This window comes from Thalassophryne amazonica, chromosome 12 (genome assembly GCF_902500255.1).
Source record: "Thalassophryne amazonica chromosome 12, fThaAma1.1, whole genome shotgun sequence".
Lineage (NCBI taxonomy): Eukaryota > Metazoa > Chordata > Actinopteri > Batrachoidiformes > Batrachoididae > Thalassophryne > Thalassophryne amazonica.
The window spans coordinates 56,733,490-56,745,636 of NC_047114.1; the positions used below are offsets into that span (position 1 = coordinate 56,733,490).

At 41.3% G+C, this 12,147-nt stretch overlaps 2 protein-coding genes across 3 annotated transcripts in view; both read left to right on the top strand.

Annotated features, from left to right (window-relative positions):
- The first annotated feature begins 202 nt into the window (after positions 1 to 202).
- On the top strand, positions 203 to 7,356 carry LOC117521249 (homeobox protein goosecoid-like). Its single transcript, XM_034182581.1, has 3 exons — positions 203 to 499; positions 541 to 841; positions 7,027 to 7,356. The coding sequence occupies exons 1-3, from the start codon at positions 240 to 242 to the stop codon at positions 7,354 to 7,356; spliced, it is 891 nt and encodes a 296-aa protein (XP_034038472.1). The 5' UTR covers positions 203 to 239.
- A 2,568-nt stretch (positions 7,357 to 9,924) lies between these two features.
- LOC117521937 (quinone oxidoreductase-like) overlaps positions 9,925 to 12,147 on the top strand; it is a 33,339-nt gene continuing 31,116 nt past the window's right edge. The window contains exon 1 of one of the 2 annotated variants that reach the window (XM_034183304.1): positions 9,925 to 10,089. In XM_034183304.1, coding sequence (XP_034039195.1) covers positions 9,982 to 10,089 — 108 coding nt within the window. In that variant the 5' untranslated portion in view covers positions 9,925 to 9,981. The remainder of the gene's footprint in view (positions 10,090 to 12,147) is intronic. The other variant, XM_034183303.1, reaches the window with a different exon arrangement.

Below are 12,147 nucleotides of genomic sequence, written 5' to 3' on the forward strand. Positions count from 1 at the left end.
GGAAAAAATTATGGAATCATGAAAAACAAAAGAACGCTCCAACCAGGCTCAGACTGGTAATCTGTGATTTTGGGCATTTGCCCGGTGGGCCGCTGCACATTTAGACGTGCGTGGGCCGGCCCTCCCAAGTTCACGCCGGCCCCGTTCTCTACCCACCGGATCCGTGTACGCCTTCACTCAGTCCATGTCCGCCACTGCCGTTAACCGTTAGAGAGCCGTTGGTGAGCGCGCGGTGTGAGATGCCCGCCGGGATGTTCAGCATCGACAGCATCCTGTCCGCTCGGCCGAGCTGCAAGGAGCCGCTGCTGCTGCACCGGAGCGGCCCGGTGGTTCTGCCTGCCGGCCTCACGGACTCTCTGTACGCCGACAACAGCGGACTTTACTCCTCCACGTGCGGCCCCTCCGCCGCCGGGGTCCAGCCTCTGGGCGGCACCGCCATCGAATATAACGGCTACTACTACGGCCAACTGCACGTGCAGCGGGCGGTCGGGGGGGCAGTTGTTTTGACTTTTTGTGTTCTGTGCACGGTTTTCTTCCCGCTCCCCACGGACCCACGCGTGACTGTTCCTCCGCCCCGGCAGGCTACGACGGTCCGGGCTCGGTGCTGATCTCTCCGGTTCCGCATCAGATGGTGTCCTACATGAACATGGGCGGCCTGTCGCACACCGAGTTGCAGCTGCTCAACCAGCTGCACTGCCGCCGGAAGCGGAGGCACCGGACCATCTTCACGGACGAGCAGCTGGAGGCGCTGGAAGGCCTCTTCCAAGAGACCAAGTACCTGGACGTGGGCACGCAGGAGCAGCTGGCTCGCAAGGTGCACCTCCGCGAGGAGAAGGTGCAGGTCAGAGCCGCTCTCACCTTTACTGTTAATATTATTATTATTATTGTTATTATTAACAACATGATTATGATTATGATTATTATTATTATTATGACCTGAAAACAATCTTATTACAAAGTGAAATATTGCATATGATCTTTGAGGATTAATATTATTATTATTATTATGACCTGAAAACAATCTTATTAAAAAGCGAAATATTACAAATGGTCTTTGAGGGTTAATATTTTTATTATTATTATTATGACCTGAAAACAATCTTATTAAAAAGCGGAATATTACATATGATCTTTGAGGGTTAATATTTTTATTATCATTATTATGACCTGAAAACAATCTTATTAAAAAGCGAAATATTACAAATGGTCTTTGAGGGTTAATATTTTTATTATTATTATTATTATTATTATTTTGACCTGAAAACAATCTTATTAAAAAGCGGAATATTACATATGATCTTTGAGGGTTAATATTTTTATTTTTATTATTATTATTATTATTATGACCTGAAAACAATCTTATTAAAAAGCGGAATATTACATATGATCTTTGAGGGTTAATATTTTTTATTATTATTATTATGACCTGAAAACAATCTTATTAAAAAGCGAAATATTACAAATGGTCTTTGAGGGTTAATATTTTTATTATTATTATTATTATTATTATGACCTGAAAACAATCTTATTAAAAAGCGGAATATTACATATGATCTTTGAGGGTTAATATTTTTATTATTATTATTATGACCTGAAAACAATCTTATTAAAAAGCTAAATATTACAAATGGTCTTTGAGGGTTAATATTTTTATTATTATTATTATTATTATTATTATTATTATGACCTGAAAACAATCTTATTAAAAAGCGGAATATTACAAATGATCTTTGAGAGTGATCTTTGGTGTTTAGGTGTATAGTATTTGTTCATTGGGGGTTCGGTATGGACGGGTGGGTATGTGTGTTTGGGGGTGGATTCGTCGGGCCAATAGCTAGTGGGCTGGTCCAGAGGAAAAATGCCAGGGCCGAAATTTGTTCCCAGTCCGACCCTAGCTCCAACACATCACTAGTATTTTGTTGCACCACCTCTGGCTTTTATAACAGCTTGCAGTCTCTGAGGCATGGACTTAATGAGTGACAAACAGTACTCTTCATCAATCTGGCTCCAACTTTCTCTGATTGCTGTTGCCAGATCAGCTTTGCAGGTTGGAGCCTTGTCATGGACCATTTTCTTCAACTTCCACCAAAGATTTTCAATTGGATTAAGATCCGGACTATTTGCAGGCCATGACATTGACCCTATGTGTCTTTTTGCAAGGAATGTTTTCACAGTTTTTGCTCTATGGCAAGATGCATTAACATCTTGAAAAATGATTTCATCATCCCCAAACATCCTTTCAATTGAGGGGATAAGAAAAGTGTCCAAAATATCAACGTAGACTTGTGCATTTATTGATGATGTAATGACAGCCATCTCCCCAGTGCCTTTACCTGACATGCAGCCCCATATCATCAATGACTGTGGAAATTTACATGTTCTCTTCAGGCAGTCGTCTTTATAAATCTCATTGGAACGGCACCAAACAAAAGTTCCAGCATCATCACCTTGCCCAATGCAGATTTGAGATTCATCACTGAATATGACTTTCATCCAGTCATCCACAGTCCACGATTGCTTTTCTTTAGCCCATTGTAACCTTGTTTTTTTCTGTTTAGGTGTTAATGATGACTTTCGTTTAGCTTTTCTGTATGTAAATCCCATTTCCTTTAGGGGGTTTCTTACAGTTCGGTCACAGACGTTGACTCCAGTTTCCTCCCATTTGTTCCTCATTTGTTTTGTTGTGCATTTTCGATTTTTGAGACATATTGCTTTAAGTTTTCTGTCTTGACGCTTTGATGTCTTCCTTGGTCTACCAGTATGTTTGCCTTTAACAACCTTCCCATGTTGTTTGTATTTGGTCCAGAGTTTAGACACAGCTGACTGTGAACAACCAACATCTTTTGCAACAGTGCATGATGATTTACCCTCTTTTAAGAGTTTGATAATCCTCTCCTTTGTTTCAATTGACATTTCTCGTGTTGGAGCCATGATTCATGTCAGTCCACTTGGTGCAACAGCTCTCCAAGGTGTGATAACTCCTTTTTAGATGCAGACTAACGAGCGGATCTGATTTGATGCAGGTGTTAGTTTTGAGGATGAAAATTTACAGGGTGACTCCATAATTTATTCCTCAGAATTGAGTCCATATTTTTTCTGCTTGGTCTAAAAAAGTAACCGTTACTGACTGCCACAATTTTTTTTCCTGATTTTTTATAGTGTTTCTTAAAGCCAGAAAGTTGCCATTTGAAATTACTTTAGTTTTGTGTTGTGTCTGTGATCTGCTTTTTTTCTACAAAATTAAACAACTGAATGAACATCCTCCGAGGCCGGTGATTCCATAATTATTGCCAGGGGTTGTATAAAATTATTCATGGACTGGCACCTCCCTACCTAGCTGACCTAATTAAACCTTACATACCGGCCCGGGCTTTACGTTCTCAGGGTGCTGGACTACTTTTTGTCCCTAAGGTGAATAAGAAGTCTGCGGGTCACAGAGCTTTCTCTTATCATGCCCCTCTTCTGTGGAATGATCTCCCTGCGTTAATAAAATAGTCAGATTCTGTGGAGATTTTCAAGTCCAGACTTAAGACGCACTTATTTTCCCTTTCATATGGCTAGCATACTGGTACAGTTTTGTTTTACGCTTTTTAGTAATTGGAGTGGGCTGTGGCCTCAACTTTACCTAAATTCTGGGTCCTTTAGTGAAGTTTAGGGCTAGTGGCCGGCAATCACCTTAGTATTTCTTCTGTTTATCTTGTTGTTTAATGCTGGCAAATTATACAGTATTTTTTGTCTTTCTGATACCTGATTCTGTTTTTTCTCTCTGTTTAAGGTGCAGCTCCATCCAGAGTTGGGAGTTGTATTTGTGTTGGTGACCCTCCTATCCTGTGCGCCAACAGCATTTCTTGTATATTCGTCCGTGAATTGTTCTGTAATTTATGTTTGTAGCATGGCCCAAGCAGAGGGTCACCCCTTTGAGTCTAGTCTGCTTGAGGTTTCTTCCTCAGAGGGAGTTTTTCCTTACCACTGTTGCTCTGGGGGTTGGTAAGGTTAGACCTTACCTGTGTGAAGCCTTGGTCTACCAGTATGTTTGCCTTTAACAACCTTCCCATGTTGTTTGTATTTGGTCAAGAGTTTAGACACAGCTGACTGTGAACAACCAACATCTTTTGCAACAGTGCGTGATGATTTACCCTCTTTTAAGAGTTTGATAATCCTCTCCTTTCTTTCAATTGACATTTCTCGTGTTGGAGCCATGATTCATGTCAGTCCACTTGGTGCAACAGCTCTCCAAGGTGTGATCACTCCTTTTTAGATGCAGACTAACGAGCGGATCTGATTTGATGCAGGTGTTAGTTTTGAGGATGAAAATTTACAGGGTGATTCCATAATTTATTCCTCAGAATTGAGTGAGTCCATATTTTTTTCCCTCTGCTTGGTCTAAAAAAGTAACCGTTACTGACTGCCACAATTTTTTTTTCCTGATTTCTTATAGTGTTTCTTAAAGCCAGAAAGTTGCCATTTGAAATGACTTTAGTTTTGTGTCATGTCTATGATCTGCTTTTTTTCTACAAAATTAAATAACTGAATGAACATCCTCCGAGGCCGGTGATTCCATAATTTTTCCATACAGGGGTTGTATGAGAGCAATAGCACTTCTGGAAGCGACTGAACACTCCAGCAGCCTCCCACCCCGCTCTCCAGCCGGCTGGCACCCATCTGACGTGCACTCTGTGAGCGAGCTGGAGGCATCCAGGGCTGGACTGGGACCAAAACATGGCCCTGGCATTTTCAGCCATGTCAGCCCACCATGATTATTTATATGATATGTGAAAGTGCATGACATACCAAAGGATGTATGTGCACATTGTGTTTCAAAAATTAAAATGAAGCACAGCAGCTGCATGGAAGAGAGTGACCATGTTAAAAAATTGATACGCTCTTTCTCTACTCACAGAGACTTTCATGTTGGCAGAGATGGCCGCAGTGTCACATTCCCATCTTGAAGTGAAAGTAGATGTCAAAGAAGCACTGGTAGAGATGCCTTTTCAGTGTCAGCTGTTTTCTCTCAAGGAGATGACCAATGGTTGCTCTGGAACAGTTTAAAAAAATATATACCTCAGCACACTGTATGTGCCATGCCTCTCTCTTACTCCTCTATTCTTTGGTGCACATGCGTCAATATACCTCTAAAGAAAGCACTTGGATCATTGGGTTTGTTAAAAGCAAGGCAAATAAAGCAAAATAAACCATGGAGTTGACCACAATATGTCAGATATTTCCATGTCATGTCATCCGATCCAGTAAAGAGCCTCTGGACAACCGGGCTTGTGGCATCCTTTTGTGGGTGAAACTTAAAGAATTCCTGCCTATTTGTGGAATGAGGGCAGCTAAAATAGTCTGCAACTGCCTGAACTCCCTGTGACTCCTCCATTCCTGTTTCAACAGTCTGGGTTGCCTAAATGGAGAGAAGCAGGAATGTTCATTTCACTAGTGGTATTTCTCTGGTTACCTAGCAATGAAAAATAATCTATTTCGGCAAAGCAATGTTTCACAAATATTGCAAGATGATAGTAACTATAAGCTGAAACACCTGCAAACTTTAACTTCACGAAAACCTAAAATAACACTGTAAATACTTGTAGCATTATTTGAAAACAGTGGCTATAGAGGCAATTCTCTCTCTCTCACACACACACACACACACTAGAGTGACCACCTCCAAACCAGCAAGGACAAAGGTTGTGCACAAAACTCTATAGGCTAATATTATTTTGCATGTCTTACGTCTGATGGAATAAAATTAGTGTTGTAATAATTTCCTATGTTGAGCATTTGCACACTTTTATCCCATAACTTCCCTAGATACTATTTAGTGAAGATGTGTCTCTCTAATCAATTTTAATAATTTTTAAATTGTATTAATTCTGTTTTCTAACTGTTCTAATTATTAGACACATTATTACACACATCCCAAAACATTTTCATTGTTAATTCCACAGGGGATCTTCATTTCTATGTCTTTCTGCTAGCTTCCTTATATAATATTAATGGTTCCGTGGTGATGCACATGTACAGCAGCTCATACAGCTGATTTAAGATATGAAAGGGTATAAATAAAGTTTTCCTATCAATGCGTCACAGAACTCATGATGTCAGAGCTGTGAATGAATTAACATTTATATCGACTCATTACCCAGAACCAGGGGTGGATTAATTCTGAGTCTTTCCTGGGCTGAAGGTCAAAGATCTAAAGTCAGTCTGATGAAATTTTGGGTCCTCATAAATATGAGTGCAAAACCAGTGACCCTCCTATTTTGGGCTATGTTGGTGTCTCCCATTGACACTGACCACAAGGTAAAATAAAAATATGCCTGTTAAGTTTGTACAGTAGATAGCACACCATGTACGTCTGAATTATTCTCTAGTTCTGCTAGGGGAGCATGCCCCCAGACCCTCCAGGGTCCACTGTAGTCCCACCATAGGTTCACAAAATCCTACGGGGAATAATGTTGTGGTTAAAATGGGTCATGAGACACAGAAGGAGCAGTCACATGGGCCCCACAGTTTATTTAACCAAGAGTCGGAAACTAATTGGAGGCCTAGATTGATAGCATAGGCTGGTTTTTATACTTGGGCATTGACACACAAAACTGTCAGTTGATATAATTAGCTGCTCCTTGGCGTCACTAACTGGCATCATTCACATCAGGCTGCCTGAGGTCAGGAACACAGCAACAGTACTTGTGGTTGTACTGAAGTGATTCCAGGTGTGAATGAACTGCTAGAAAACTGGTAATAACAGTGGGCAAAGTTAGCAATATTATGCACAAGTCAAGTCTCGGAGTTTGCGCTGGTGCTGGGTGTGACACCCCAACTCCTGGAGGACAAAACCCCTTTTGAATTCATATCCTTTGTGTGTGGTTCACTGCAACGGCAAATGGAGGGATTCAGAGTAAACTTACAAAGTGGATACTGTCAGATTGACTCCATAAAAAAACATCATATCAGGAAGCTGTAAACATGCTCCTTCATTTATCCTGACCCTTCTTTTATTATGTATCCTCTTTCCACTAAACTCAGGAGGAGAAGGAGTGTGTGGCGCAGCTCTATGTTGGGATGAAAGCCGGTTGGCTGCGTCCAGTTGTTGGGTCAAAGTATCCCCTCAAAATGGCCACCAAGGCCCATGAAGACATCATAAAGTGTCCTGGAGCTGCTGGGAAGATGGTCCTATGTGATGACCAACTAAGTCACAGTTCACCAAGTATGCATCTGTCAGTTTTTGTAGCTGCTGACAGGAGCAATTGCGGAGATCTGTGGTTCTGGATGTCATGGCTGGGGAACATGTACGTTCCTCCATTCTCTCACCCAGTGCTTGTCTTCTTCTCTGCTTTGTGCTCCTTCTTCTGTTGAGTCTCTTCCTCTGCCATCCCAGACTAGCACGTGGGGCTACAAAAGTGGCTTTTGTAGCCCCATGTGAATGCAACAGCCTCCATATTGGATTTGTGCAGAAGACTAAAAACCTGCTCTTTTAGGCACCATACTGCCTCTGTGGTGACTGTCGCAAAATTGTGTCGTATTCATGGTGCACTTTTTTAATTAATTAATTAATTAATTTATTTATTTTTAACCTTCTGACTCACTGTGACTCAATTACACCACACATGAACGATACAAATGTGTTGGGGTGCATCTTGGACATATTGTGCCATATAGCATGTTGCTGGAGGTGGGCTCCCTCCTTAAGATTGTACTTTAATAACATTTGGAAGATCATCATTGAAAATTCCAGTTTAAGTTAACAATTCTGTTTTTCTTTATTGAATGACCAAATTATCCTATAGATCAGAATCATTTTTGCATTACCAGTCTTGGTGACAACACAGGGTTTTTTCTGTTTTACTGTGACAGATGTAGAAGCAGCTGGTTACTATTTTTTTCAAGTATGTTAAACAGTCACATTTTTATTTTCTGTAAATTTGACATAATTACCTGGATTTCAAACCTAAATTAAACTGGCAACAAACTTTTTTTATTTATTCAATATCATATTGCAGCCAGATGACATGTGGGTGTCCCCTTGGCCTTGGGGAGATCTTTGATCATAGATCTCTTCAGCAGATCCTTGGGTACCATTTAAATGATTCTGTGTCAAATGAGGATACTTCAGCAGATTAAGATAAGGAGTATCACTTACAATGTGAAAGAGCATCAGCTATGTACAGTCTGGGTCATTAAAACTCTCCAGTAAAAGCCAGAATCATGAAGCTTTTTATATAAGACAGGGTGAGGCAGATTTAACCAACTGAGCTAGTTCAATGTACAACCAAATTCTTGGAAACAACCTTTGAGGTGGTGAAATAAACATTGATTTTACAGGCATCCCAATTGTGCAAATGCTTTCAGAACTGGAGGTGGGGCCTTGTGTGATAAAACTGCACATTCAGAGTGGCCTTTTATTGTGACTAATCCAAAACATAGCTGTGCAAAAAGTCATGCTGTTTAATCACCATCTTGACATGCCACACCTGCCAGGTGGGTGGATTACCTTGGCAAAGTTGGAGGGCTCACAAACACACATTTTAAGAAATTTATGCATTTAGTTTGAGCTAAATAAGCCTTATATGTGCACTGAAGAAGTCATTTCTTTTACTTCTTGAAAAATCTGAATGAAAACCATAGTGCATTTATAGGATTGTTCAGTGTATTTATTTTAAATTCTGCTTTGTTATTCTGTATGTTATGTATGTGCATCATTGGCATGGGGTATTGTGCAGGTCCTCTAGCCTAGGAAATTCTTTTTGAGGTGTCTGAAGTAAGATTGGTACTTGAACGTATTGTTTTGACAGACAAGCCTCTGGGCCTATGCTGTGTCTGCAGGCTGCAGCTGAACTCTGTGGGCTGGTGTATGTCTATGTCCCTGGGCTGGGAGAGTTACCATTGCAAGGGGCAGCAAAAAAAAAAAAAAAGGGGGGGGGGGGCAACTATTAGCCCATTATTGATCAGCCCACCAGGAAAAATCCCATAACTCACAATGGCCAATCCACCCCTGCACCTTGCTAGTATCGGGTTTGACACCCTTTTTCCTTCAGAATTGCCTTAATTCTTCATGGCATGGATTCAGCAAGGTGTTGGAAACAGTCCTCAGACATATTGGTCTATATTGACAGGATAGCATCACACTGAACCAGCCCATTGAACCAGTCCTTAGACATCAACAGGGCATTTTTGTCCACACAACTGCTGCTCACTGGATGTATTCAGTTTTTTGTAAGCCCTAGAAATGGTTGTGTGTGAAAATCGTAGTAGATTAGCAGTTTCAGAAATACTCAGACGATACAGGAAAAAAAAACTATAAATGACAAAATAGCATGTTGTCAATATTTTTGGAGACCCACATTGAAACCATGACTGATCAAAGGGAGCACAACTCCTGCTTCTCCAATAATTCACACACTGGTTCCCTGTGTTCATGTTTTTCTGCAGGTTATTTCTTAGTCAGGTTGGAGGTTCACTGCTTAGATTTGAATGTTAAATTATGTTCAGACACACAGACAGACAAACAAACTCATTCACACTCTCAGAGTCAATTTAGAATCAACAAGTTACCTAACCAGCATGTCTTTGGAAGTGGGAGAAAGTCGGAGCACCCACAGGGAACCCACGCAAACATGGGGAGAACATTCAAACTTCACACAGACCAGGTGGGAAGCAAACCACTAAGTCACAGTGCCTCAAAATTAAACATGTTACATTTATATTTAGTAAGACTTAAGTAAGACTTTAGTAAGACTTAAGACTTAAAAAAAATACAGTTCAAACATAAGGTAAACAAAACATAAATAAATTCTGTCTGGCTTCACTTCAAAACGATTTTATATCAAATACATAACACTTTAAATATTGTTGTATACTTTTGTCCAGTTGGTGGTGCTAATGTGCCGCAGAACAAGCCGCAGAAGAAGACCGTTTTCTCGCTGGTGGGGGTTGACTTGATTATTAAATTATTCAATTTTTCCTCAAGTTTTGTGTGCAGAAATGTCCGACTGCAGAATGATGAAGGCCATCAGAGTGAGTGAGTTCGGTGCTGCGTCTGTCCTCAAGCTCTGCACGGACGTGGCTGTCCCAAAGCCGGGACACAAACAGGTAAGGACACGGACAGAGACCAGGACAGTTACTCGGGACACAAACAAACAAGTTGCCATCAAAGTCTTGACTTTTGTTTAATATAGCTGCACAGTTTCTTGGTAAACTGATGCAGACTTAAAATGAATTACTGACGCTTATTTCTAAGTGTAGGTGATATTATTCGCCAAGCAGAAGTTTAGTTTTCACTTCCTCGGGCGTATGTGAAAATTAGCGTTTTCCCCCCCAACTGCAGGGGCCTATAGAGGGTTTTCATGTGACGTATCGGTCACGTCATTTTGTGTCCCGTGGCCATTCTGGATTACGACGCGGTGGCCGCTGTGATTACACTTCGTGCATTTGGCGAACAAATGCAGAAGTTTTAACGTCGGTGTGAAGAAGCCTCACGGCACCGTGGCTCTGTGAGAGATCCGCCGCTAACAAAAACCCACTGCTCCCAGAATTTTATTTTATTTTATTCGGCAATAAAATTATATAACAATACATAAAAATACTGCAGAGGATAACAGAAGAACGCTTCCAATAAGGATGCTTATTTACATTGTGGTCCTCGAGCACCAAGCTGCTGATCCACAAGCTGCCCTTCCAGCGCCTGGTGAGAGAAATCGCTCAGGACTTCAAGACCGACCTCCGCTTTCAGAGCTCCGCTGTGATGCTCTGCAGGAGGCCGGCGAGGCTGACCTGGTCGGCAGCTTCCTAGTTCACAATATCGCAGTGTGACACGGTCGGCCAGTTCGTTACATTAACACTAAACTCACTATCTGGTATAAGATACGGATCCACTGAACCAACTGCTACACATCTATCACGATAAATAGCTTTATCTCGAGGATTTAAAGCCTCGTAATAACCAGACATTCTCTTCATTTTTCTATCACGCGTCAGCCTCCTTGTAATCCAGAATAGCGACGGCACCTGTCCTGCAGCAAATCGGTCACGTGATTGAAAACCCTCAATAATTTGGACCATAGCTACTACGAAATGGGCGAAATGGGGACTGATAATTACGAAATGGGGGTACAGTGTAACGAAAGGAGCAGAGTGAACCAGACTGACTCCAAATAATATCAGTTATCAAGTTGTTCACCAATGAATATGGCTTTTTACTTACTTATTTAAAAAGCCATATTCATTGGTGAACAACTTGATAATATAATATTATTTGGAGTCATAATATAATATATATATATATATATATTGCGAGCTGTACAAGAAGTTGAATAGTAAGGAAGGAGAAAAGGACTTGTACCGATTGGCCAGACAAAGGGACAGAGCTGGAAAGGATGTGCAGCAGGTTAGGGTGGTAAAAGATGCACATGGTAATGTGCTGACAAGTGAGGAGTGTGTGCTGAGAAGGTGGAGGGAATATTTTGAAGAGTTGATGAATAAAGAAAATGAGCGAGAGAAAAGGCTGGATGATGTGGTGAGAGTAAATCAGGAAGTAAAAGAGATTAGCAAGGAAGAAGTGAGGGCTGCTATGAATAGGATGAAGAGTGGAAAGGCAGTTGGTCCAGATGACATTCCAATGGAGGCATGGAAATGTCTAGGAGAGATGGCAGTAGAGTTTCTAACCAGATTGTTTAATAAAATCTTAGAAAGTGAGAGGATGCCTGAGGAGTGGAGACGAAGTGTGCTGGTTCCTATTTTCAAGAACAAGGGTGATGTGCAGAGCTGCAGTAACTACAGAGGCATAAAGCTGATCAGCCACAGCCTGAAGTTATGGGAAAGAGTAGTAGAAGCTAGGCTTAGAAAACAGGTGAAGATCTGTGAGCAGCAATATGGTTTCATGCCGAGAAAGAGCACTACAGCTGCAATGTTTGCTCTGAGAATACTGTTGGAAAAGTACAGAGAAGGACAGAAAGAGTTACATTGTGTGTTTGTGGACTTAGAAAAAGCTTATGATAGGGTGCCAAGAGAAGAGTTGTGGTATTGTATGAGGAAGGCTGGAGTGGCAGAGAAGTATGTTAGGGTAGTGCAGGACATGTACAAGAATAGTGTGACAGCAGTGAGATGCGCAGTCGGAATGACAGACTAATTCAAGGTGGAGGTGGGATTACA